This window comes from Rhinoraja longicauda, chromosome 35 (genome assembly GCF_053455715.1).
Source record: "Rhinoraja longicauda isolate Sanriku21f chromosome 35, sRhiLon1.1, whole genome shotgun sequence".
Classification (NCBI taxonomy): domain Eukaryota; kingdom Metazoa; phylum Chordata; class Chondrichthyes; order Rajiformes; family Arhynchobatidae; genus Rhinoraja; species Rhinoraja longicauda.
The window spans coordinates 1489439-1516393 of record NC_135987.1 but is presented as its reverse complement, the minus strand read 5'-3'; the positions used below and the strand labels follow the sequence as shown (position 1 = coordinate 1516393).

The 26955-nt window shown below is 45.8% G+C and overlaps 1 protein-coding gene across 1 annotated transcript; it reads left to right on the top strand.

Annotated features, from left to right (window-relative positions):
• tbrg1 (transforming growth factor beta regulator 1) lies at window positions 1-23683 on the top strand. Its single transcript, XM_078428504.1, has 9 exons — window positions 1-162; window positions 1193-1250; window positions 2772-2854; window positions 12078-12114; window positions 14006-14068; window positions 15049-15288; window positions 17781-17851; window positions 20847-21088; window positions 21439-23683. Exons 1-9 carry the CDS (start codon window positions 44-46, stop codon window positions 21447-21449), a joined length of 924 nt encoding a protein of 307 aa, XP_078284630.1. The 5' UTR covers window positions 1-43; the 3' UTR covers window positions 21450-23683.
• Window positions 23684-26955: the final 3272 nt, after the last annotated feature.

Genomic DNA, 26955 nt, shown 5'->3' with positions numbered 1-26955 from the left:
AAGCAGCCATTCTCCAGAGACGTCGCTATCTCCTATAGACACCATGAATTCCCTCTCTAATTTTGAATCTGAAATGGATCACGATGGACAAGGGAATTATTCCCTTTTCCCAGCCCTTGATAATGTGACCATCTTGCCTGCAACCAGCGAACCACTGGAAACGTAAGTTTTATCGTCAGTACTTTCATATGGATGGGGGGGGAGTTACCACAAACTCTCTTAATTGGAACTTTTAGTGCAACTTCTTGTGTTTCTTAATTAGCCCTTTCCCTTGCGTTTATACGGGAATGATCTTCACAACGTTCCATCAGTGTCAGTTCACAGGGCTCGATGCATGGAGCAGGATCTTACTGTCTAAATTTGCAATTATGTTTTACCTTAATTCAATTCGTGATCACAATTTGCTGCCTATAATGTGCTTTTGGGACATTTTGGATACTTTTATTTAAAATGTCCTTTCATTCTCTTCCTTTACTGCAATCACAAGCTAGACTTGCCATACACCAATATCTATCCAATATTAAGTATGTTTTGTTTAGTTTAGAGACACAGCGTGGAAACAGCCCCTTCGGCCTATCGAGTCCATGCTAACCAGCGATCCCCGCACACTAACGCTATTCTACACACACCAGGGAAAATTTTACCAAGCCAAATAACGTACAAACCTAAACGCCTTTGGAGTGTGGGAGGAAACCAGAGCACCCGGAGAAAACCAACGCAGGTCACGGGGAGAACGTGTAATCTCCATACAGACTGTACCCGTAGTCAGGATCGAAACCAGGTCTCTGGCATCTAAGGCAGCAACTCTACCGCTACGCCACTGTGCCACAAGAGTTTGAAAACCCAAAAGCAGACATGGTGTCTCACAGTGTGGAAACACTAGCCAACACACACCAGGAACAATTTACAATTTTACCAAGCCAATTAACCTACAAACCTGGCGTAGGAGGAAACCAGAGATCCTGGAGAAAACCCACGCAGTTCACAGGGAGAACGTACAAACTGTACGGACCAGCACCCATTGTCAGGATCAAACCCGAGTCTCTGGCGCTGTAAGGCAGCAACTCTACTGCTGCACCACTGCCCTATGTGTTATCACTCTTGATGTGCAGATGATTTTGAACGTATTTTCATGTAATTGATGAGGAAATTAACACAAAATAAAGTGGTTATTTTGATTTCTTCCCCTAAGTGAAACAACGACTGACGTGAGTGACAAGCCTAGCATGACGTGGCTGGATGCTGCTCAGGTAACTGCTGTCAGTTGGTCAACATTTCATCTGTAGTGTACGTTGCTCTTAATGCTAAGCAATGCCCTCTATCTCTACCCTGGGGAAATGCCCTCGTGATCTTGTACACCTCAATAAGGTCACCCCTTGGCCTCCTATGCTCCAAAGAGAAAAGTCCCAGCATATTCAACCTCTCCCTATAACCCAACTCTGCAAGCCCAGGTAACGCCCTGGGAAAGACACAAAGTACTGGAGTAGGCAGCTTCTCTGGAGAACATGATAGCTGAGGTTTCTGGTTGGGATCTTTCTTCGGACTCCTATGTAGCCTATCCATGTAGAGGGATGCTGCCTGACTCACTGAGTTACTCCAGCATTTTCTGTCTCTCTTCGGTAAATAAGCATCTGCAGTTCTTTGTAGTGAACATCCTGTGAATCTTTTCTGTATTCTTTTCAACTTAATGACATCCTTTATGTAGTTGGGTGACCATACTGCACACAGTACACAAAGTGCAGTCTATCTCTAATCAGTCCGTACCGATCCAAATGCTGCTAGATCCTGTCCCTAATAATCCTCTCCAGCCACTGACGTCAGGCTCACTGATCGATAGCTCCCTGGCTTGTCCTTGCTGCCCTCAAATAACGGTACAACATTAACCACCAGTCTTCTCGAACTACACCTGTGGCTTATAATGATCCATATCTCTCTGCATGGGGCTCCTGAAATTCCCACAAGGTCCAAGGATGTTGGTTAGGCCTTGGGGATTTATCCATCTTCATTGGCCTTAAAATTGCCAATCCCTCTTTGGTAATTCGTATATGATCTGAGACATCAAAACCCTTTTACCTCATTTCCTTAGCTTCCATGTTCTTATCAGAAACAGATGATGGGAATATTAATTTAATATCTCCCCCATCTATTATGAATATGCTGACCTTTCAGGCAACCTATTCGTTCCCTTGCCACTCTTTTACTCTTCATATACCTGTAGAATCTCTTGGGGTGTTCCTATACCTTGCCTGCCAACTCTATTTCATGTCCTCTTAGCTCTCCTGATTGCTTTCTTGTTGTTTCTCAACACTTCTTAGGAAGTGGAGATTCACTTGATCTTGACTATCTAAAGCTTTATTTTCCTGACCTGAGCCACAGCATTTCTTGTCAACATTAGTGTGAGGTGTTAAACTGTAAATGATCGGACCCTTAAGATCATCAATGACTGGCAAGGACGTTGTGGGCCAAAGGGCCTTTTTCTGTACTGTCCTTTTATATGTTTTGTGTTCCTGTATCATAAATTCTTTGATATTTTTTTATATGCTTACAATTTCTCCATGCCCATCAATCCTACCAGGTGGCTTAGTCCTGTAAGTACCAGTCTGTTGTTGTACTGAATTAGTAATATTACTCCAGTGCGACAAGCCCCGTTGAAAGGCTGAGAACTTTACTAAGAATGTTCCTCACTGTAATATTTGCCTGCTATTTTTTCTGTTATATATTAATGTTGTCACTCGAAGCTGCTGAAGAGGGTTCAATTGTTTTTGCTGCAGATTGTTCTGGAGGAAGCTGGGAGACCTCTGCACATCAAAGAGATCAAGCAGCGGATATTGGACGGAGGACTGGTGCAGTCAAAGTGAGATCAATTATGAGTTTGAATTTAGTTTATTGTCATGTGTACTGAGGTACAGGGAAAAGCTTTTACTGTCTACTAACCAGTCAGCGGAAAGACAATACATGATTACAATCGAGCCATTCACAGTGTACGGACACATGATAAAGGGAACAACGTGAATAACATTTAGTGCAAGATAAAGCTAGTAAAGTTGTGGTAGGATGGTTCAGTAGTCAGCTGGTAAGAAACTGTCCCTGAATCTGGAGGTGTGCGTTTTCACACCTCTTGCCTGATGGGACAGGGGAGAAGAGGGAGTGGCCAGGGCATGACTCGTCCTTGATTAAGCTGCTGCCCTTGCCAAGGCACCGTGAGGGGTAGATGAAGTCAATAGAAGGAAGATTGGTTTTTGTGATGGTCTGGGCTGTGTCCGATTCTCTGCAATTTCTTGCGGACTTGGATGGAGCTGTTCCCAAACCATGCTGTGGTGCATCCTGATAAAATGCTTTTTATGACGCATCTGTAGAAGTTGGTGAGAATTGTTGGGGACATGCCGAACTTCCTAAGACTTCTCAGGAAGTAGAGTCGTTGGTTAGGGGCAGGCAGTAGACAAATTTATACCGTGCATTCAGGAGAGTTTCCAGAGCAGCACGCTATGGAGCAACCAGTGCTCAAACTATCTTGGAGTTTGGGGTTGGTGCTGAGACCACATCTGTTTACAATGTTCATGAGTAACAGTGAAAGAAAGTGTGGTGTATTATGATAAGAATCGACGAGTGAGACGGGTTAGCATACAACATATGGCTGCTTTACTTCAACACCACCAGAGAGTGTAATACAGGTATCCCACAATGCTTTATACCCGGAACTACGGCAAGGCTCAGCTGCCAAAACACAAAAACTCAAAATGGTAAATACACCACATTACCCCCTTTTTAAAATGAAGGTAATCTTAAATAACTGAAATTAGCAAGTGCCTTATTACTAACAATAACCATTCTCAAAGTTACTACTATGCAAAGTTACTTGTTATCACTAGAGACCCTCTTGTAATTTTAACAAGTCTCAGTCCATCTGTGTGTTCATATTAATGAAAACAACTTAAACAACTAAACAGTCCTTCATGCCGAACATTTCCCCCTTTTTTTTAAAATGAAGCTTAAGGGACATAGCGGTCTGGAGGCTTCCTGACCCTTGATGATCGGCGTGGACTCAGCGGCGCAGCAGCTGCACAGTCCACAGTCCCTGCATGATGACATGTCCTCCGGCTGTGCGGGTTGGCTCGGTGCAGAAGTGTCAGTGGTTGAGTTTTCAGTGTCCTGATCCAGTCCATCTCCCATGACTCTGAATCTCAGCTGATCTCCATGTCTCCTGTAGGTGATGTCGGTGTCTCCTCCTTGTACTTTGTAAGACACCGGTCCTGTTTGATCCACTATGACTCCAGGAATCCATTTGCGTCCTCCCCCAGCCGTATTGTATAAATACACTGGGTCAGCCACTGAGAAACACCTGTCTGCTGCACGGAGGTCATGGTGAAACTTCTGCTTGTACTGTTTTTTACGAACAGCGGCTGCTGTGTCCGGACGGATGAAATCCAGACGGGTGCGCACGTGTCTGTTCAGAAACAGGTCAGCGGGTGACTGACCAGTAGTGCAGTTTGGTGTGGTGCGATACTGCATCAAAAAGAGGGAGACCCTGTCCTCCACATCCATTGCGGTGTGTGTCAGCTTTTTCATTCCACCCTTGAATGACTGAACGTACCGTTCTGCCAGGCCATTCGAGGCAGGGTGACCAGGAGCACTTGTAGAATGAAGGATTCCATTCTGCTGCATGAAGTTTTTAAACTCCTCTGACGTGAACTGCGTTCCATTATCCGTGACAATGTGCTCCGGCAATCCATAAGCTGCGAACAGTCTTCTCAGTCGTGTGATAGTGGCTTGTGATGTGATGCTAGACATTTTAAACACCTCCAACCACTTGGAGTAAGCTTCCACCACCAACATGAAAGTGTGTCCCAAAAATGGACCAGCAAGGTCTATGTGTAGTCTTTTCCAGCTCTGGCCAGGAAATTCCCATGGATGCAAAGGCACCTGACGAGGCATCCTTTGCTCCAATTGACATGACTCACATGCTCTGCAAACTTGCTCCACCTCTGCATCAACTTTAGGCCACCATACGTACTTGCGTGTTAGTGTTTTCATTTTCACAATTCCTGGATGGCCAGAATGCAGCTCCTTTAACACAGTTTTTCTCAACTTTTCAGGAATCACCACTCTGGTGCCCCACAGGACACATCCTCGCTCTACTGAAAGTTCACATCTACGTGTGTGGAAAGCTTTCAGAGTCTCATCCACTTCAGCAGGCCAGCCGTCCATGACAAATTTCAGCACCTTTGACAACACGTTGTCTGTGCGTGTTGCACGTACCACTTGGTCTGCGTTCAGTGGAGCCTGCTCAAGATGTTTAGTTAACAGTGTGTATACGCTGTCAGTGACGGCTGTGGTCCCTGCGTCGTTTGTGTCAGGCAGCGGAACTCTTGGGAGGCCATCTGCATTACCATGTTTCTCTGAAGCACAGTACTCAATGTGATAATCATAGGCAGAGAGAATCATTGCCCATCTTTGGATTCGAGCTGCAGCCATGGTGGGCAGGCTTTTGTGTTCTCCAAACAGTGTTAGCAGGGGTTTGTGATCAGTCACAAGTTTGAATTTCCTCCCCCACAGGTACTGGTGAAACTTCTTTACACCAAAAATGAGCGCCAGTCCCTCTTTCTCAATCTGAGAATATTTCTTCTCAGCAGGGGATAATGTGCGTGATGAGAAGGCGATGGGGCGCTCCTCCCCTGTAGGCATTTTGTGTTGAATGACAGCTCCAATGCCATACACTGAGGAGTCACAGGCCAGAGTGAGAGGAAGCTTTTGGTCATAGTGCACCAGGATCTTGTCACTTGTGAGCAGCGATTTGCACTTGTCAAAAGCTTTCTGTTCTCGACTTTTCCACTCCCACGACTCCTGGTCTTTCAGCAACCTGTACAGGGAAGCAAGCACGGTGCTTTGGTTGGGCATGAACCGTCCATAATAATTCACTAGTCCCAAGAAAGCTCTCAGCTCTTTCACACAGGTGGGGGCTGGTGCATCCTTTATTTCTCTGACTTTCTCCGGTGATGGCTGAATGCCCTGGCTGTTTAACACATGACCCAAGTATTCGATTTGTTTCTTTCCAAACTCACACTTTGACTCCCTGACTCTCAGTCCGCTCTCCTGCAGTCTCTGTAGCACTTTATGCAGGTTTTGCAGATGCTCTCGTTCAGTTTTTCCTGTGATGAGGAGATCATCCAGATACACCACTACATCCAGATCTTTCATGAGGTTCTCCATGATTCTTTGGAAGATGGAGGGTACTGCGCTCACACCAAAAGCCAGTCTGTTATAGACAAATAAGCCTCGGTGTGTGTTAATGGTCAACAGTTTTTTGATTCATCCTCCAGAAGTACCTGCTGGTACGCTGAGGCGAGGTCGATCTTTGAAAACACCTTTCCTCCACTGAGGGTTGCCATCAGCTCCTCTATCCGTGGCAAGGGATAAGTCTCTGGTGGTAGCTTGGTTTACAGTGAGTTTGTAATCTCCACACAGACGGATGGTATGGTCCTTTTTTTCAACCGGAACAACGGGTGCTGCCCATTCACTATGTTTGACTGGAGTGATTATGTTGGCCTTTTCCAGTCGGTCCAATTCAGCCTCCACTCGTGCTTTCATGGCAAATGGCAGTGGACGGCTTTTGCAAAACTTTGGGCGGGCCCCTGGTTCCACCAGAATTGTTGCTTTGACATCACGCAGAGTGCCAAGTTAATCTTTAAACACTTCAGCGTGTAACTCCAGTACATCCTGTATTGATGTCAGGTGAGGCATCTCCTTAATATGCTTTATGTCTTCCTGATGAGACTTGTCACTGGCATGTTTAATTTCTTTCCAGTTTAAGGTGAGCTTTTTTAACCAGTTCCTTCCACACAAAGCTGGTCCTGCTCCCTTTACCACAATCATTGGTAGCTGCTCACTCTGACTCTCATATTTGACAGTGGCTTCAAACTGTCCCAACACAGGAATAACCTCCCCTGTGTATGTCTTCAGTGTGACTTCAGCAAGCCCTAGTGGTTGCTTTAAAAAGGTGGTCTGAAACAGCTCCTCTGAGATGATGCTCACGGCAGCTCCGGTGTCAATTTCTAGTTTGACTTCTTTGCCATTAACCACAAAACATGCCCGGTATGCTTGTTTACAGTTGTTGCCATTTACTAATGAAAACATGGGCAACACTATTTCTTCTGCCTCCACATACTTTGTGTTTTTATCAGTCTGTCGTTTATATCTGCTCTGTGTCGGTGCTGCCGCCACTTTTCCTCTGCATGCCCTTTTAATATGCCCGGTTTTACCACAGTTGTAACACTTTGCGTCTTTAAAGCGACACACCTGTGGGCTGTGATTTCTGCCGTTACATCTATGGCAGTTCCTCCCCGTTTGCTTAGCCGTGTGCGCATCCACTTTATGCACTTGGTTCCGACGTACCTCGTGTCCCCGCAGCTGCTGCGTGTCTCTCTCCGCAGTCTCCATGCTGAGGGCGATTTCAAATGCCCGTGCAAAAGTCAGGTTGGACTCCGACAACAGCCGGCGCTGGCTTGCCTCGTTACAAATCCCACTGACAAAACGGTCCCGGAGCGTCTCGTTCAACGTCGCTCCAAACTCACAGTTAACTGCACACTGTTTCAGCTCCGCAACGTAACTGGTCACAGACTCGTCCGCCCGCTGGTTGCATCGGTTAAAGCGGAATCTCTCCGCAATAAGCAACGGCTTGGGTTCAAAATGAGTCTTTAGAATGTTCACAATGTCGTCGTAGGACTTATCTTTTGGCTTCAGCGGCTGCACCAGGTTCCTTAACAGACCATATGTAGATGCTCCCATCACACTTAACAGAGTAGCCACTTGCTTCTCCACTGCAATGTCGTTAGCCTCAAAAAACTGCTCTAAACGTTCCACATACACCGACCAAGACTCTGTCTTCGGGGCGAACTCCCCTATGGAACCTATCATAGGCATTTTCTGCTTGTTTTATCCCATCCTCGTCGCCAACTTTAACTGTGGTGTATTATGATAAGAATCGACGAGTGAGACGGGTTAGCATACAACATATGGCTGCTTTACTTCAACACCACCAGAGAGTGTAATACAGGTATCCCACAATGCTTTATACCCGGAACTACGGCAAGGCTCAGCTGCCAAAACACAAAAACTCAAAAACTCAAAATGGTAAATACACCACAGAAAGTGAACATGTCGCCAGAAACAAATGGGAATGTGAGTTGCAAGGAGTGTATTTACAGCGATGTAATGATGGGATAGGTGTGGCACGGTGGCGCAGAGGCAGAGGTGCTGCCTCACAGCGCCAGAGACCCAAGTCGTAGCGGTAGAGTTGCTGCCTTACAGCGAATGCAGCGCCGGAGCCCCGAGTTCGATCCTGACTATGGGTGCTGTCTGTACGGAGTTTGTACGTTCTTCCTGTGACCTGCATGGGTTTTCTCCGAGATCTTCGGTTTCCTCCCACACTCCAAAGACGTACAGGTATGCAGGCTAATTGCTTGGTAAATGTAAAAATTGTCCCTAGTGTGTGTAGGATAGTATTAATATGCGGGAATCGCTGGTCAGCGCGAACCGGGTGGGCCGAAGGGCCTGTTTCCACGCTATATCTCTAAACTAAACAGGCGAAGGGGCAAAATTTGGCAAATGCTGTAAAATATGGCAAAGTCCAAGGTTGCTCATTTTATAAGAACATTCCAAAGAAAGGAAGTAGAGATACTCCAAGGAACTATAGGCCGGAGAGCCTCGCGTCAGTGGTAGGGAAGCCTTTAGAAAGGATAAGATTTCCTCCCATTTGGAAGGGAATGGGCTAATTAGGGACACTCAGATGGCAGGTTGTGTCTCGCTAACTTGATTGAGTATTTTGAGGAGGTGGCGAAGGAGTCAGAGGGGATCAGGTGGTGGATGTGGTCTATGTAGTTTTAGTAAAGCATTTGATAAAGTTCCCTTTGGTGTGCTGATCTAGGAGATTGAGAGGGACTGGATTCATGGTGACTGGGTTGTATGGATTCAGAACTGGCTTACTCATAGAAGGCAGCATTGTGGTGGAAGAGTGTTATTCTTGCTGCGGATCTGTTATTTGTGATGTATATAAATGACTTGGACGTAAACGTAGATTGCATTAGTTAGTAATTTTGCAGACAAATGCAAGATTGCTGGAGTTGTGGACAGTGAGGAAAGCTATCAAAGTATGCAACGGGATGGAGATCAATTACAGAAATGGGTGCAGCAATAGCCGATGGAGATTAGTGCGAGCAAGGAGGTATTAAACTCTGGGAGTTCAAATGCAACTGGAAAGTATACAATTACTTACAACACTTAACAGCACTGATGTGCAGAGGGATCTTGGGATCGGGGTACATAGCTCCTTGAAAGTAGCAACACAAGAAGATAGAAGATGTATGGTAGGAAGGAACTGTAGATGCTGACACAAAATACTGGAGTAACACCCAGGTTTTGGGTCGAGACCCTTATTCGGACTAGTTAGGGGAAAGGGAAATGACATCTATAGACAGTGATGTCGAGAAATATAGAACAAATGAATGAAAGATATGCAAAAAAAGTAAAAATGATAAAGGAAAGATGATAAAGGTCATTGTTAGCTGTTTGCTATGTGAGAACGGGAACCTGGTACGACTTGGGTGGGGGAGGGATGGAGAGAGAGGGAGGGGTTACTTGAGTTATTCAACCATTGTGTTGTAAGCTTCCCAAGCGAGGTATAAGATGCTGTTCCTCCAATTTGCACTGGGCCTCACTCTGACAATGGAGGAGACCTGAGACAGAAAGGTCAGTGTGGGAATGGGAAGGGGAATTAAAGTGTTTGGCAACCGGGAGATCAGGTAAGTCCAGGCGGACTGATCAAAGTTGTTCAACAAAACGATGGCCCAATCTATGTTTTTTCTCACCGATGTGTAAGAGTCCACATCTTGAATACAGTAGATGAGGTTGGAGGAAGTGTAAGTGAACCTCAGCCTAACCTGAAAGGACTGTCGGGATCCTTGGACAGAGTCGAGGGAGGAGGTCTCGGGATAGATGTGGCATCTTCTGTGGTTGCAGGGGAAGGTACCTGGGGAGGGGGTGGTTTGGGTGGGAAGGGATGTCAACCAGGGAGTTGCGGAGGGAAGTCTTTGCGGAAGGCAGAAAGGGGTGGAGCTGGGAAGATGTGACTCATGATGAGATCCTGTTGGAGGTGGCTAAAATGTTGGAGGATTATGTGTTGTATGCAACGGCCGATAGGGTGGAAGGTAAGGACTAGGGGGATTCATTGTGACTAGGGGAATGGGAGCAAGGGTGGAGCTGCAGGGTACCGAGGAGACATGTGTGAGGGCCTCATCTATGATGGATGACGGGAAGCCCAGTTCCCTAGATAATGAGAACATCTCAGATGTCCTGGTATGTAACACCTCACCTTGGGCGCAGATGCGGCGAAGACGGAAGAATTGGGAGTAGGGGATAGAGTCCCACCATTAGAGGGAAGAAATGTTGTCGAGATAGTTGTGGGTTAACTCCCCTTCCTATTCGCACGCTGACCTTTCAGTCCTAAGCCTCCTCTGTTGACGGAGTGAGGCTAATCGCAAATTGGAGGAACAGCATGTGATATTTGGAGTGTGGAGGCTTTGGAGAGGGTGCAGAGATCTTTACCAGAATGCTGTCTGGATTAGGGAGTACTGGCTCCAGGAGAGTTTCACAGACCTGGATTGTTTTATCTGGAATGCCATTGGTTGAGCGGAGATCTGATAGAAGTAAATAAAAGTATCAGAGGCCTAGATAGGACAGATGGTCAGAACCATTTTCACAGGTGAAAATGTGAGTACAGATGAGATTATGTTATTATGTTATCATTGATAATTTATTTTTGCATCATGTTTGGCACAGACATTGTGGGCCAAAGGCCTGTTTCTGTGCTCCACTGTTCTATGCTCTTAAACAGCATTATTTCAATACAAAAAAACTGTGGAAAGCTGTAGTTGGGGGTCCTTGTGCACAAAACACGTGAACGGCAGAAGAATAAGAAAGAATAATATATTGCTGGTCATTATTTCAGTTTGGTTGCAGTCTAAAAATAGGAAACTAATGCAAATTAAATAAACCCATGTCTATAATATTGCGAGCATCTTAGGTCCCCTGTTTAGTTTAGAGATACTGCGTGGAAACAGGCCCTTCGGCCCACAGAGTCCATGCTAACCAGCGATCCCCATACACCAGCACTATCCTACGCATTAGGGACAATTTACAATTGACAAGGTTCAGTACAATGATCCTGGGTGTGAGTGGACGGCCAAGCAGGTAAATTAAACAAGTGGGTCTTCACTCATTGGAGTTTAGAAGAATGAGGGCCAATCTTGTTAAACTTTTGTGGTGCTGTGGGGTAGACAGGGCATACGCTGAGAGACTTTCTTCTCGGTGGGGATGGGGGATTCTAGAGCATGGGCACATCCACAAGACTGAGGTCAGAAAGGGTTTCTTCTTTCAGAGAATTGCGTCGTCAGAACTAAGGGGTCAGCACAGTGAGCAGCAGTAGAGTTGCTGCCTTACAGCGCCTGAGACCTGGGTTCGATCCTGACTACAGGTGCTGTCTCTGCTGAGTTTGTACGTTTTCCCCGTGACCGCGTAGGTTTTCTCTGGGTACACTGGTTTCCTTCCACGCTCCAAGGACATACAAGTTTGTAAGTTAATTGAGTTTGGTTAAAAAATTGTAAATTGTCCCTCGTATGTATAATAGTGATAATGTATGAGGTAATCGCAGGTTAGTGTGGACTCGGTGGGCTGAAGTGCCTGTTTCCACGCCGTATCTGTCCACTGTAAGGCATAATGTTTGATTCCACTTAAGGCTGCGATAGATTTCTATTTGGTAAAGCATCAGTGATTATAGTGAATTGGGCAGTGTTTATCAGGCATGATCTTATTGAATGGTGGAGTAGACTTGTGAGGCTGACTGGCCTCAATCATGGGGTTGTAAAGACAGTGAAAGAGGCCATTTGCCGCATTGAGTCCTTATCAGGGCTTGGTGGAGACCTTTTTCAGTATTCCCATTCTGCTGCCAAAATGTAGAGAATCTGTACCAATGTCAGTGTGAAGTACATTAATTTATTGACTGAGTGTCATCTCTTCCATCCTTCTAGCTCTAAATCCAGCCTGGAAGCTGTTCTCTATCGAGAGGTGGGTATTTGTTAGATTTATTTCTGTTTAAATTTACACCAACACGGCATTCATTTCCTCCAGTCAAAGGTGCTGTTTGTAGTGTCCCAGCATGGTGGGTTGAGCACAGTGGCCATGGAATGGTTTCTGGTCCCCTGACCACAGAAAGGATGATATTTCCCATGAGAGGGACTAGACTGAGGCCCTGGGATTTCTATGAATATCCCAATATGAAAGTGGAAAGATGGATGAAAATACATTTGTATCTAACGATATTAAAAGTTTCTTGATGATCAAATTAAATGTTTCAAGATAACGCAAGGAATAGGTATGTGTCGGAAGGAACTGCAGATGCTGGATCACACCAAAGATAGACACAGAATGCTGGAGTAACTCAGCAGGACAGGCAGCATCTCGGGAGAGAAGGAATGGGTGACGTTTCAGGTGGAGACCGTCAGATTGTTGTTGAGGCCCCTGTCCAACCACCCACTATGATCAGCTGCTTCACCTTCCTTCTATCATGAAATCTTAAAGAGGTGTACAAAATTGTGAGAGGAATACATCAGGTAAACGCACAGAGTAGGGGACATCGGTTTAAGCTAAGGAGGGAAAGGTTTAAGAGGAACCAGAGGGGTAACTTTTTCATACAAAGGGTGATGGGTGTGTGGAACAAACTGACGGAGGAGGTAATTGAGGCAGATACTAGCACAATGTTTAGGAAACATTTGGACAGGTACATGGATAGGATAGGTTTAGAGGGATATGGGCCAAATGCAAGCAGATGGGGCAGGTTGGGCCGATGGGACTGTTTCTACACTGTATGACTCAAGTCAAGTCAAGTTTATTTGTCACATACACAGACACGATGTGCAGTGAAATGAAAGTGGCAATGCCTGCGGATTGTGCACAAAAAAGAATTACAGTTACAACAAATAAATAAAGTTAATAAAGTTAATATAGAGAAACAAAATTTAGTCCCTGGAGTTATAAAAGTTAACAGTCCTGATGGCCTGTGGGAAGAAACTCCGTCTCATCCTCTCCGTTTTCACAGCGTGACAGCAGAGGCGTTTGCCTGACCGTAGCATCTGGAACAGTCCGTTGCTGGGGTGGCAGGGGTCCCTCATAATCTTGCTTGCTCTGGATCTGCACCTCCTGATGTATAGGTTCTGCAGGGGGGCGAGTGTAGTTCCCATGGTGCGTTCTGCCGAACGCACTACTCGCACTGTGACTATGTTACATTCACAGCACAAATGTGCTGGGCAGCGACCAACGCAACCAAGAAATCATGTGGCCACCTACCCTTGGCATTCAGTAGCAATATCATCGCTGAAGCCTCCCTGTGTCGACAGCAAAAAACACACTGCTGGAGGAACTCAATGGGTTGAGCAGCATTTGTTGAGGCAGAATAATGGTCAAAGCTTGTCGGCCCTGTTGCAGGGTCTCGGCCTGAAATGTTGACCATCCACAAAAGCTGCTGAACCCACTGAGCAGTTGCTTAGTTGCTCTAGAATCCAGCATTTGCAGTCCCATTAATCAGGAACATAACGGGGGTCAGGGACTTGGCATGTGTATGTGTGTTTGTGAGTGTGTCTATTTTATATATATGTACAGGTGCTCCTCAACTTACGATGGGGTTACGTTCCGAGAAACCCATCGGAAACCGAAAATATCGTAAGTCGAAATGCATTTAATACATCTCATCATGTAGCCGGAAGCGAGCTGTGGCTCACTGAGAGCACCATCGCAAAGTTGAAATATCGTAAGTTGAAGCATCGTAAGACGGGGAGCATCTGTATACATGCATACATATACATCAAAACTTATTTAAAATGATTGTCAGTGGTCTATCCCCTTTGTGCATGCTCTAGCTGAGAATGTGTTCAGTGTGACTATCTCTGCTGCTCTATTACAGACTCAGAAAGGCAGCAGACGATTCAAGAGGTTGGAAAACAAAAATGGAGTGTTTGCTCTGCAGGTACGTCCATTCCCCTGTGTTACTTTCATTGCATGGATGTGTTTGTCCTTTGTTCTCTTCCGCTTCCCCGGGAGGCATTGATGAGGCATTTCCTCACTGGAAATCCGTTTTACAAATAGAAGGCAACATTTTGCAAACATCAGCTATTCAGGACCCAAAGTTCAGGCTCATCCTGTTCATTCATTCTACCATTTTATCATTTCTATGGTTTCCAGGGATTGTAAGTTTCAGCTACCAGACACATCCTTATGAGCAATTAACATTCCTCCACTTTCAACAATATAGAAGCCCCAAAAGCATACAAACAGGTTTGCAGACAATGGCCAACCATCCCATCATGCAAAGTTAATAGCCATTAACTTTTTCAATTGGTCAGGCCAGATGCAGGAAACATGTTCCCGATGTTGGGGGAGTCCAGAACCAGGGGTCACAGTTTATAAGTAAGGAGTTGGCCATTTAGGACTGAGATGAGGATTTTTATTTCACCCAGAGAGTTGTAATTCTGTGGAATTCTCTGCCATAGAAGACAGTGGGGGCCAATTCACTGGATGTTTTCAAGAGAGAGTTAGATTTAGCTCTTAGTTCTAAAGGAATCAAGGGATATGGGGAAAAACCAGGAACAGGGTATTGATTTTGGATGATCAGCCATGATCACATTGAATGGCTCGAAGGGCTGAATGGCCTGCTCCTGCACCTATTTTTCAATGTTTCTTTTAAATCTGCTACCAGTGCACTATAACTGCAGTGTGTACACTACCAGTACGCTTGCACAAGATGTTGGTGAGGCTGCACAAGGAGTGTCGTGTTCAGTTTGCTTATTATAGGGTGGCAAGGTGGAGCAGTGATCGAGTTGCTGCCTTGCCTCTCAGGTTTGTATTAACTATTTCCCCTCTCACTTTAGGTACGGGAATGTGTGCCCTTGAGGTTTTGCTGCTCTCTGTACTCGGCACAGTGTAATCATGTTTGTCTTTGTCTTCCAGATGGAAAAGGAACACCAGCAGCTCCTTCAGACCTACACGGCCCAGTCTTTCCTCGTGCCCGTGACCACCCCGACAGAGTATCCTAATCCCCAGCTGATGGATCATCTCTCCAACTTTCCTTCCCCTTCCATGTTCCAAGACTCCAAACCTAAACCAAAGAAAGTCCTGAAGAAGGCCCTGAACGAGAAGTACAAAGCCAAGTACCTCCGACTGCGGAAGACTGTGAAAGCCCTCATATTTGTGAGTATTTTCACCAGCTGCCTTGTTGCTCAGATTGTGCTGCCTTTGGTAGTCTGTAGATCAGCAGTTTCATGAGGCTCCAAAGAATTGGTAACAACAGCAGGAGGAGGGGAAATGGGAGCTGAAGATTTGGCTCCACAAAATTATACCCATGATCTCAATGCAGCAAAAATTCAAAAGATGCAGAACATGGTAGTGCAGCGGTAGAGTTGCTGCCTCACAGCGCCAGAGACCCGGGTTTGATTCTGATTACAGATGTTTAGTTTAGTTGAGAGATGCAGCAAGGAAACAGGCCCTTTGCCCCACCGAGTCCGCACCGACTGGTGATCCCCGCACATTAACACTATCCTACACACAATAGAGACAATTTACACGTACACCAAGCCAATTAACCTACAAACCTGTACGTCTTTGGCGTGTGGGAGGAAAGAAAGATCTAGGAGAAAATCCATATGGTCACGGGGAGAACATGCAAACGCTGTCCAGACAGCATCGGTAGTCGGGATCGAACCCAGGTCTCCGGCGCTGCAAGTGCTATAAGGCAGCAACTCTACTGCTGCACCACCGTGGCCGCCTGAACGCCACGTTGTCTGTTGTCTGAATGGATTTTATATGTTCTCCCCGTGTGGGGTTTTTCCGGTATCTCCAATTTCCTCCCACACTCCAAAGACATACCGCTGCGCCACCGTGGCTGCCTGAACGGCACGTTGTCTGTTGTCGTACAAACCTGTACGTCTTTGGTCCTGTCCAACAGGCTTGAGCTTGGTTAGTCATGCACTCTCTAAGGTGGTGCTCCCATTTCCACCATATTCTCTTGCTCACTGTAATTCAGGAGACACCACGGGAGGTGAAGCACAAACACCTTATGGAAGAAGTTTAGTGCTGTGGCAGGGCACTTGGATGAGTGGCTCTTTTGGAGTCTGTGTGGTCACATTGCATGACCATTTCATACCTAGGAAGGTGTGAATTAGAACTATGAAAGTAAGAATCTTCAGTTTTGGCTATAAACAGTTTCTGGATGAGTGCATATTATGTGAGAGGCATGTTGCTGGTCACCCAGTTGCTGTGAGACCCCAATACCCATACCACTTACATACCCACCAACTCCCCTGGCTCCAGTGCCTTGTGTATTCAGATCTATAAGTTATCTTCAGGCCCACCTGCTCACAGATATAAAAGGGAATTTGACAACAGAAACAGGGGAGGCGGTTTGGAGAAACATTTTAGTTTAGTTTAGAGATACAGCGTGGAAACAGGCCCTTTGGCCCACCGAGTCCACACCGACCAAAAATCACCCCGTACACTATCACTATCCTCCACACTAGGAACAATTTATAGAAGTGAATTAACCAACAAACCTACACGTCTTTGGAATGTGGGAGGAAACTGGAGCACCTGGAGGAAACTCACGTGGTCACAGGGAGAACGTACAAACTCTGTACAGACAGTACCCATAGTCAGCATCGGACCTGGGTCTCTGCTGCTGTCAGGCAGCAACTCTGCTGCATAATTTAGGGTAGTTAGAATCTCTTATTTTTACAGCCTGGAGATAGTCAGTTGGTGCCCTCCAAAGGGAATTGGCAAGAGAGTAATTTTGCAGAATCTCGGGGAAAGAGCAAGGAAATGGCTCAGGAAGGAGTTGATGTCCAATTTGTCTAAATTGGCAGAACTGTTGCTGTCTGTCAATTGAATGAGGCTAATAATCGTCTAGATGGGCAATGAAAGGTGAGACTTGATTTTTGTGAGTAGAAGAGAATAATGCGCACTTCATTGTGTGGTTCTGATGATGCTTCTGCCTCGTGTAAATGCAGCCGTTCACTGGCTGTGTCAGGATGTTGGTCAGATGGATGGGTGCAGGCGGTTCTGCTCTCGCAAGTTTCCATGGCACCAACTGGTTAAAATGCCTCTGATGTATGAAGAGCATGGTTGACAATGAGCCAACTTGGTTATCATGCAATTTTGTTCAGGAACCAGGGCTAACTTCAAAGTTACTATGGAAATTGACAAACAGGGAAAAAGCTGTCCTGGATTTAAACAGAATAGGAGTGGGGGGGAAGAACTGTTTCCAGGTGATCACTCGTAGTAATCAGGTGCCATTATCCTTGAAAAACACAGCTAATACTTTGACATGAGTGACCATTGAAAATTATAAGCAATCACTTCTATTAACAGTTGTGCAGTTCCACTTAATGTAATATTCAGAATTTGGTATTTTTAGCTTGCAGCAACAAAAATAAAGACCTTTAGTATTGAAAATCCTGCAGGATCTGTGAGTGATACTCTCTCGCCCCAACCCTCTTGCCCCTGTTGACACAGTTGTCATATTAATACAGTTTTCTATAAAGCAAGCTTTCTTAGAAATGTAACTATCACATTATAGCCTTGTGGCATTAACCGGCATATCCCAGCACTGTCCAAGTTAGTGCATTGCTAGTTATTCAAGGAATAAAGTGGTTGTGTGTTTGCTTATTGGTACAATGACTTTGTTTCAGGAGAATGCTGCTCTGTGCGATGAAATTGCTTACATGGAGCTGAAGTTTTTCCGAACCAAAGAGGAAAGAAGGTAGGGTGTACTGTTATATGACAGAACCAAACGTTATACCTCAGCTGCCTAGTTTGGTTTAGTTTAATTTAAAGATACAGCACGGAAACAGGCCTTTCGGCCCACATGTCCGTGCCGACCAGCGATTCCCACACACTAACACTATCCTAAACACACTAGGGACAATTTATAATTTTACTAAGCCAATTAACCTACAAACCTGTACGTCTTTGGAGTGTGGGACAAAACCGGAGATCCTGAAGAAAGCCCACACAGGTCACAGGAAGAACATTCAAACTCCGCTCAGACAGCCCCCTTAGTTAAGATCGAACTGGGATCCCTGGCGCTGTAAGGTAGCAAATCTACCGCTGTGCCACCAATCCTGTGGCTGAAAATCAAGCTATTCAGCTCGTACTTTCTACTGACCTGTTACTGCTTAACTATATTGCTACTGCTGTCCTCCACTCTTCGTGTTTCCTTGTGACCGAGAAGGAGGCCATTCAGCCCAATGAGTTTATGCTGGCTCAAAGCAATCGCATCAATTACCCGCAACCACTTATTTTCCTGTAACCTATTTTCTCACGCGTGACTTTTAACTCTTCCACTGAATCTTCTCCATCCCACCTGCACCAGCTGGTAGAGCTGCTGCCGCGCAGAGACCAGGGTTCAATCCTGACCTCGGATGCTATTTGTCTGAGTTTCTCTCTGTGTTCTCTCTGTGACCGCATGGGTTTCGTCTGTGTTCTCTGGTGTCCAAATGTTCCAAAGACATGTGGGTTTGTAGGTTAATTGGCCTCTCTAAATTGCCCCCTAGTGTGCAGGAAGTGAATGCGAAAGTGGGATAACATCGAACTAGTGTAAGTCAAGTCAAGTCAATTTTATTTGTATAGCACATTTAAAAACAACCCACGTTGACCAAAGTGCTGTACATCAGTTCAGGTACGAAGAAATGAACATACAATGGCACACAAACATAACAGCACATACATAAACAGCGTGGGCTCGGTGGTCCCAATGAGGTTGAGATCGGTCACCTCATCTGCCCTAATGGCCACATTTTTAATCCAAAATTAGCCTGGCAGTAAGAGACAGAGGGTGATCGTACAGGTAGAAATGAGGAACTGCAGATGCTGATTTACCAAGGAAAGACACAAAATAATGGAGTAACTTAGCGGGTCAGGCAGCATCTCTTGGAGAACATGGGTGGGTAACATTACGGGTAACATTAGGGGTGCTTCGCACCTTTGCAATCAGTGAGAAGAAAGGTCCCACCCAAAACGTCACCTACCCAAGTTCTCCAGGAATGCTGCATGACCCGTTGAGTTACTCCAGCATTTGGTGATTGGATGGCTGTGACTAGTGGTATTTCACAGGGATTGTTGCTAGGATCCCTGTTCTTTCTAATTTATCTGAATGATTTGGATGTAGGCAGCGTGATCCGTAAGTTCCCAGTTGACACAAGGTGTTTGACAGTGTGGCCGGTAGTCAGGTTACAGGGTGATATCGATGAGTTGGTGAAATGGGCTGAGAAATAGCAGGTGGAGTTTAACCCTGATAAATTGGATGTGATCCAGCAGTACTGATGAGGCTAGGATATGTACTATGTATGGCCTACCCCTCCGAGGGAATTGAAGAATAAATGGAATATGTAGGAAGGAACTGTTAATGCTGGTAGACACAACACGATAGACACAAAACATTGGAGTAACTCAGTGGGTCAGGCAGCATCTCTAGAGAAAATTCCTTTCCTCCAGAGATGCTGAGTTACTCCAGCATTTTTGTCTATCTTCAAGGAATAGAGGAAGCTTGCCGTACAACTTCAGATCCTTAAATGTGGCAGTGCAGGTAGATAACATGGTTAAGAGGCATATGAGTTACTGGTCTTCCTGAGTTAGAGCACTGAATACCAGAGCAGGAAGACCAATGTTACAGTTTTATAAAACATTGGTCAGGCCTCAATTGGAGTACAGTGTGCATTTCTGCTCACCACACTATATGAAAGTTGTGATAGCGTAGGAGATGGTGCAGAGGAGATTCACCAGGATGTTGCCCCCCCACCAAGATCGTGACCACTGTTGGTATGGCAAAACAGATAATCCAGAATGACTCTGGAACCAAGGGTACTGGAAAATCGGTGTTGGACCTGTCGAACAAAATAATGTGAAACACAAACTCTGTAGAGACAGTCAGTTGATCAACTTCCATCAGAATTCCAGCTTCCAATTTTAAATCATTAAATATAAAGGTTTATTTTAGATTGCCAAAACAATTTGCACAAAGAAACCAGTCCCTCTAAACCTTTCCTATACATGTACCTGTCCACATGTCAAATGTTATTGTACCTGCCTCGGCTATCTCCTCTGGCAGCTTGTTCCATATATATGGGTGCATATATAGTATCTATATTCAATATTTCCCGTCTCACCTTAAGCCCTCGATTTAGTTTAGTTCAGAGATACATCATGAAAACAGGCCCTTCGGCCCACTGAATCCACGTCGATCAGCGATCCCCACACACTAACGCAATCCCACGCGCACGAGGGACAATTTACAATTTTACTGAAGCAAATTAACCTACAAACTTGTATGTCTTTGAAGTCTGGGAGGAAACCGGAGCACCTGGACAAAACCAACGTGGTCACGGGGAGAACGTACAAACTCTGTGCACACAGCACCCGTAGTCAGGATGGAACCCGGGTCTCTGGCGCTGTAAGGCAGCAACTCTATCGCTGCGCCACCATGCTGCCCTAATTTTTCCCCCTAGTTTTTGATTCTACTTACCTGGGAAAAAAGACAGTGTGCATTCATATTGTGAATATATAACAGGACTTTTTGTTATCATGACGTTCTCTCTCTCTCTCTCTCTCTATCTCTCTCTCTCTCTTGCTCGCTCCTGCTCTCTCTCTCTCTTTCTCTCTCGCTCTCGCTTTCTCTCTCTCTCTCTCTCCATCTCTCTCTCGCTCTCTCTCTCCCGCTCTCTCTCTCTCCCTCCCTCTCTCCCCTTGCTGTGTCTTAGGTTCCTGTTAAAGAGGTTGCTGCAGCACCAGAGCTTATCTGATGCGACTGAGCTGGCAGGAGGCACTTGTGCGGGAGTTGCCCCCACTGTGTACAGCGTGCCTGCAGGGGCCAGCCTGGTGCCAGGCATTTGCAGCCTCCCCACTGCGCCAGTCGCTGGTATTTCCGCTGGAGAGGAGACTGTGGGGAAAAAGGCAAAGAAGGACAAGAGGGACAAAGGCAAAGATAATGGTAAAGATGATGGTGAGCATTCAGATTCCGTTTGGTTTATTTTCATTGTACTAAGGTACAGTGAAAATCTTTTGTTGCATGTGTGCCAACTGCAGGTTTGATGCAGAACAGTGCAACCACAAGCCTGTGTCAGACAGATTGACGTGTGATGCTACAGTGCTGAATGCAGTTAGTAATTCCCATCAGGTATTACCATCGCCAGGGGCCATCTCACTTCATGTGCCATGTGTGTAACTGCAAGCATTGTTTTACCAGTTAGACATTGATCAGCACACCTTGCTCTGTTCAAGGTGGAATTAACTTGGAGGTTCTATTGAAAGGTCACTGACCTGAAATGTTAACTCTTGTTTCTCTCTCCACAGATGCTGCCTGACCTGCTGAGCATCTCCAGGCACTATCCTCATTCGAGGAGGGAGACATGGTGTTTGTTGCAGGGCAGGGCAGCACGGCCAAGACTACAGGTGGGGTCCTAGTGCACAGTGGATGGACATATTTGGACATGGTGATTGTAGCAAAGGGATGGTAGGAATGATTGTAGCAAAGCATCAGTGAAATTATGCTTTAAATTGTTAGAAAACTCGACATATTTGTTGAACTAGGGCCTGCTGGAAAGCTGGGAAATTGTGACGGTTTAGGACATTTAGTCCTCTTATAGGCAGAAATGGACAAGCAATATGTGTTCAGTATTCCTGTCACTAGTTCCCAGAGCAAACCTCTGCGGCTGACTTTGTGGCCCCCCCAAGGCTGTGACCTCTGTTCTGGGAAGCGGATAATCCAGAAAGACTCTGGAACCAAGGGTGCTGGAAAATCGGCATTGGACCAGTAGAACAAAAAAATGTGAAACACAAACTCCGTAGAGACAGACATTTGAACAACCAATTCCATCAGAATTCCAGCTTCCAATTTTAATTCAATTTTAATAAACGGAGTCCTCAGTTATCCCCATTCCTCCTACCATGAATTTGCTGACCACTACTGTTCGATTAATGTTCGATTAATGTTACCAACCCTTGGGTATGCAAGGTCTGGGAATATTATCTGGATGTAGATAGAGTCATACGTTAAGCACCAAGTATCCATTCAGACAAATACTTATTTTTCCCATTACCCCCAGACTCTCTCTCTCACACCCCACATTTTGGTAGCAATTCACAGTGGCAAATCAGTCTGCAAGGTTTTGGGATGCAGCAGCAAAGGAGATGATGCAGGGAAATGAATGAATGAATAAGTTTATTGGCCAAGTATGTGCATATACAAGGAATGTGCCTTGGTGCTCCGCTCACAAATGACAACACAAACATACAGTTAACAATTAAGAATTGCATGCTGACAGCAGCGGGGTGGTCAGGATTGAAGCCGGGTCACTGCAGGAGTGAGGCAGCAGTTCCATTGTCCAGGGATCGCTGGTCAGCGTGGACTCGATGGGCCGAAGGGCCTGTTTCTGTGCTGTATCTCTAAACTCCACTAGCTCTGCCTCTGTACTATCCTTGTGCGGGGGGCACCACCGCTACTCGTGATCTGACCTGCATGTTTTCCCATGGCTGTGAAGAAATCAGGAGTGTGAACCTGAGAAGATCTCTCTTTCATTGAATGGAAACACAGTTTGTGATGGTTCAGATGCAGGACTGTTCGGTCAACATGGTATTTGTAAGCTGCTTGGTATGTGAGTGATTAAGTTGGTCACTGGGCAAGCTTCTATGCTTTTTGTCTTTAATTAATGGTGAGATCTTTTAGTAATATTGCTCAGCGGGTAGAGCCGCTGCACCAGAGACCGGGGTTTGATTCTGACCTTGGTGGCTGTCTATGTGAGTTTGCACGTTTCCTCTGGGTGCTCTGGTTTCCTCCCACATCGCAAAGACGTGCAGGTTTGTAGGTTAGTCGGCCCTCTAAGTTGCGCCTCGTGCAGGGAGTGGATGGGAAAATGGGATAACATAGATGTAGTGTGAATGGGTGATGGATGGTCGGTGCGGACTCGGTGGGCCGAAGGGCCTGTTTCCGTGTTTTATCTCTAAAGCAAGGTAAATGTAACAGAATGAATTTGTGGCATTCAAACCCATAGACATGTCTGTTGACAATTAAGTGGTGCTTCATCTTACTAAAAGTAGTTGCACTGTGCAGCAAACCATGCTCCAACCTTCAACCTCCACTGCAGCTCTGCAGCAAACGATGCATCAATCCAACCTCCACTGCGGCTCTGCAGCAAACGATGCATCAATCCACCCTCCACTGCGGCTCTGCAGCAAACGATGCATCAATCCAACCTCCACTGCAGCTCTGCAGCACCCTTCTCACTGAGTCTCGAGGTTCTGGAATCAAATTCCTTTGCTGAATTGTGCTTAGAAACTGAGACTGACATATCAGTGCATCGCTGCAGATCCATTTTGCCAGACCAACAGAGGTCAGGGCTTCCGAGATGAGTGCAACTGTACAGGAACGGTCCGCCAAGATACCAGCCCACAGAGTCGGGCCGCTGAAGTCGGCTCGGGGAACATATATGCCAGCTCCGACCGGCGTTGCAGAGCCCCGGCCACGGGGCAAATTCGACCCGTTGATCGGAATTCCCGATGAGGTTGAGATCGGCCGCCTCATCTGGCCTAGATGCCACGTTTCGGGGGGACTTCTGGGGGGGGGGGGGGGGGGTTCAAGTGAGATCTCGTAATTTAGTCCAGAATAAAGAAGGTGGCGGAAAATCGGTGGTGGACCTGTATTAAACTGCTCTGTCAGATAGGCAAGACTGTCGAAGACAGGATCGAATCCGGGTCTCTGGGCGCTGTAAGGTAGCAATTCTACTGCTGCGCCACCATACCACCCATTAGTCTCAAACCTTTACTAACCCCAGGCTATGACAGTAAGCACTTGTTGGCAAGAATCTAAACAAATTATACAGGTTTAATGTTAGAAATTTACAGTTTAATATTTCAAATTTATTATTTTCTTTACAGGAAATAACAGTTGACATAAATTCTAAATAAATCCATTATTTGCTTCTATTTATTTCTGTGTTTATTGTTCAATAAATTCATTTAGCATTTGAAGCCAAAACAAACAGGTCTGGTGTGGTGATATTCTGCAGATTCTCGGAGGACATGCATAGACTTATGAAGGTAAACGTAGGTAAACTTCAAAAAATAATCTGAGAGGCTTTCTATTTGTTATCACAGATAGGGTTGAGGTACATCTCTTATAATAATCTACAGATTCAAGGTCTGAAGAAGTGTCTCGACCCGAAGCGTCACCTGTTCCTTTTCTCCAGAGACGCTGCCTGGCCCGCTGAGTTACTCCAGCTTTTGTGTCCCATCGATACCCAAAACAGCTTCAGTTCCTCACCTGTGAACGGGATTGTCACCTCTCCTGTCTCACTTATCACTTATGGCCAACGTAATGCTGGGAAAATGTGATGTGAAATTCAACTGCTTGCTTGGTTGTTAACTCAGATTCCTCCAAGTCTGCAAAGCCCATTGTTTGTAGTCAAGAGGAGGTCACTAGAGGTCTAGGAACATCACAGGTGAGAGATATCAGTATATCAGCCAAGGGAATCTCGACAAATACTGTAATTGATGGCGATTTGGGTTGAGACCCGTTAGACTGAGGTTGTCATAGGTTGTGAAAGCTGCAGCGAGCTGGGTGCGGGACAAAGCCTAGCAAGTTAATATGGTCGCAGATGTGCTGAAGGTCCTGATGCGTATGAAGATAGACAAATCTCCGGGGCCTGATCAGATATATTCGTGGACACTGGGAAGCTAGAGAGAAATTGCAGGAGCCCTCGCTGAGATGTACGAGTCCTAGTTAAATACAGGCGAGGTGCAGGAAGACTGGAGGGAGGCAAATGTGCCTCTATTCAACAAGGGCTACAGGGAAAATGCTGGGAACTATATGCCAGTGAACTTAACATCTTTGCTCGGGAAGTTACTCGAGAGTATTCTGAGGGATAGGATATACATGCACTTCGATGGAGAAGGGCTGATTAGGGATAGCCAAAATGGTTTTGTATGTGGAAGGTTGTGGCTCACGAATCTTGAGTTTTTTGAAGATGTGACCTAAAAGGTCAATGAAGGCAGAGCTGTAGACATTGTATACATGGATTTTAGTACGGCATTTGACAACGTTCCACATGGTAGGTTGCTCTGGAAGGTTAGATCCCATGGGATTCAAGCTGAATGGATAGAAAATTGGCTTCATAAAAGGACGCAGAGGGTGAATGGTGGAAGGTTGCTTCTCAGACTGGAGACCTGTAACTAGTGGTGTGCCTTAGGGTTCAGTGTTGGGCCCATTGCTGTTTGTTATAGCAATGATTTGGATGAGAACATACATGGCATGGTTAGCAAGTTTGCAGATGACACAAAAGTGGGTGGTATTGTAGATAGTGCAGATGCTTGTCAAAAATTACAGCTGGATCTTGATCGGATGGGCAGATGGACTAAGGAATGCTTGATGGAGTTTAATACAGGAATAATGTGAGGTGTTGCATTTTGGGAATCTAACATTCCTCACAGTGAATGGTAGGATCTGGGGAGTGTTTTACAGCAGAGGGATTTAGGAGTGCAGGTGCATGGTTTGTTGAAAATGGAATCATGAGTTGATAGGGTGGTCAAAAAGGCATTTGGTACATTGGCCTTCATCCGTCAGAGCATTAAGTATAGAAGGTGGGAGGTCATGCTGCAGCTGCAGAAGATGAGGCCTCATTTGGAGTATTGTGTTCAGTGTTGGGCACCGTTTTATCGGAAAGATGTCAAACTGGAAAGGGTGCATTGAAGAATTATGAGGATGTTGCCGGGACTCGAGGGTCTGAGCTGTAGGGAGAAGTTGAGCAGGGTAGGACTATTCCTTGGAGCGCAGGAGGATGATGGATAATCTTATAGAGGTGTATAAAATTATGAGTGGAATAGATCAGGAAGACACACAGAATCTCTGGCCGAGAGTAGGAGAATTGAGTACCAGAGAACATTGGTTCAAGGTGAAGGGGAAAGATTTAATAGGAACCTGAGGGATAACCTTTTCACACAAAGTGCGGTGGGTGTATGGAAAGAGCTGCTGGCGGATGTAGTTGAGGCTGGCATTATCGCAACGTTTAAGAACGATCTGGACAGGTACATGGGTATGACAGGTTTAGAGGGATATGGGCCAAACAGGCAGGTGGGACTAGTGTTCATGGGACATGTTGGCTGGTGTGGGTAAGTTGGGCCAAAGGGCCTGTTTCTACGCTGTATGACTATGACTGAAATTCAATGAATGGGCAAAAGTGCTCCATTTCGCTGATCTGAAGATGCAAGCAGGAGGTTGATTTGCCAAAACTTAGAAACCAGGAACTGCGGATGATCATTTACCAAGGATAGGCCCAAAATGCTGGAGTAACTCAGCAGATCAGGCAGCATCCCTGGAGAATATGGGCATTATTCTCACACACACTCTGCACTCTCTCACACACACAATGGCTGCCACGGTGTACTGCTCCTTGCTGTTTTGTATGTATTTGTTCGTTTGTGTTGTCTGCGGAAATCCCACAAAGATCACTTTCATGAGAGAGTATTCCTTAACATCAGGCATACGGTACCTTCAAACATCGTTCCAGATTTCTCTTACTCGTTGGATTATTTGGACATACTCGTCGGCGAGGCTGTTCAAGGTCTTAAAACGGAGGAGGACCTGTGGGAAGCACTCTGGATCACTCACCCGATTTCGGCGACGAGGATTATGCACACCGCTCCCGAGCATATTCCTCGCAAATCTACGTTCAACAACAAAGTGGACGAACTGCAACTCCTGTGCTACACTAACAAAGACTTCTCTCGAGCCGCTGCCCTGTGCTTCACTGAGACCTGGCTGTGTGAGTCGACCCTGGACAACGCGCTGGAACTGGATGGCCTTCAACTACACAGTGC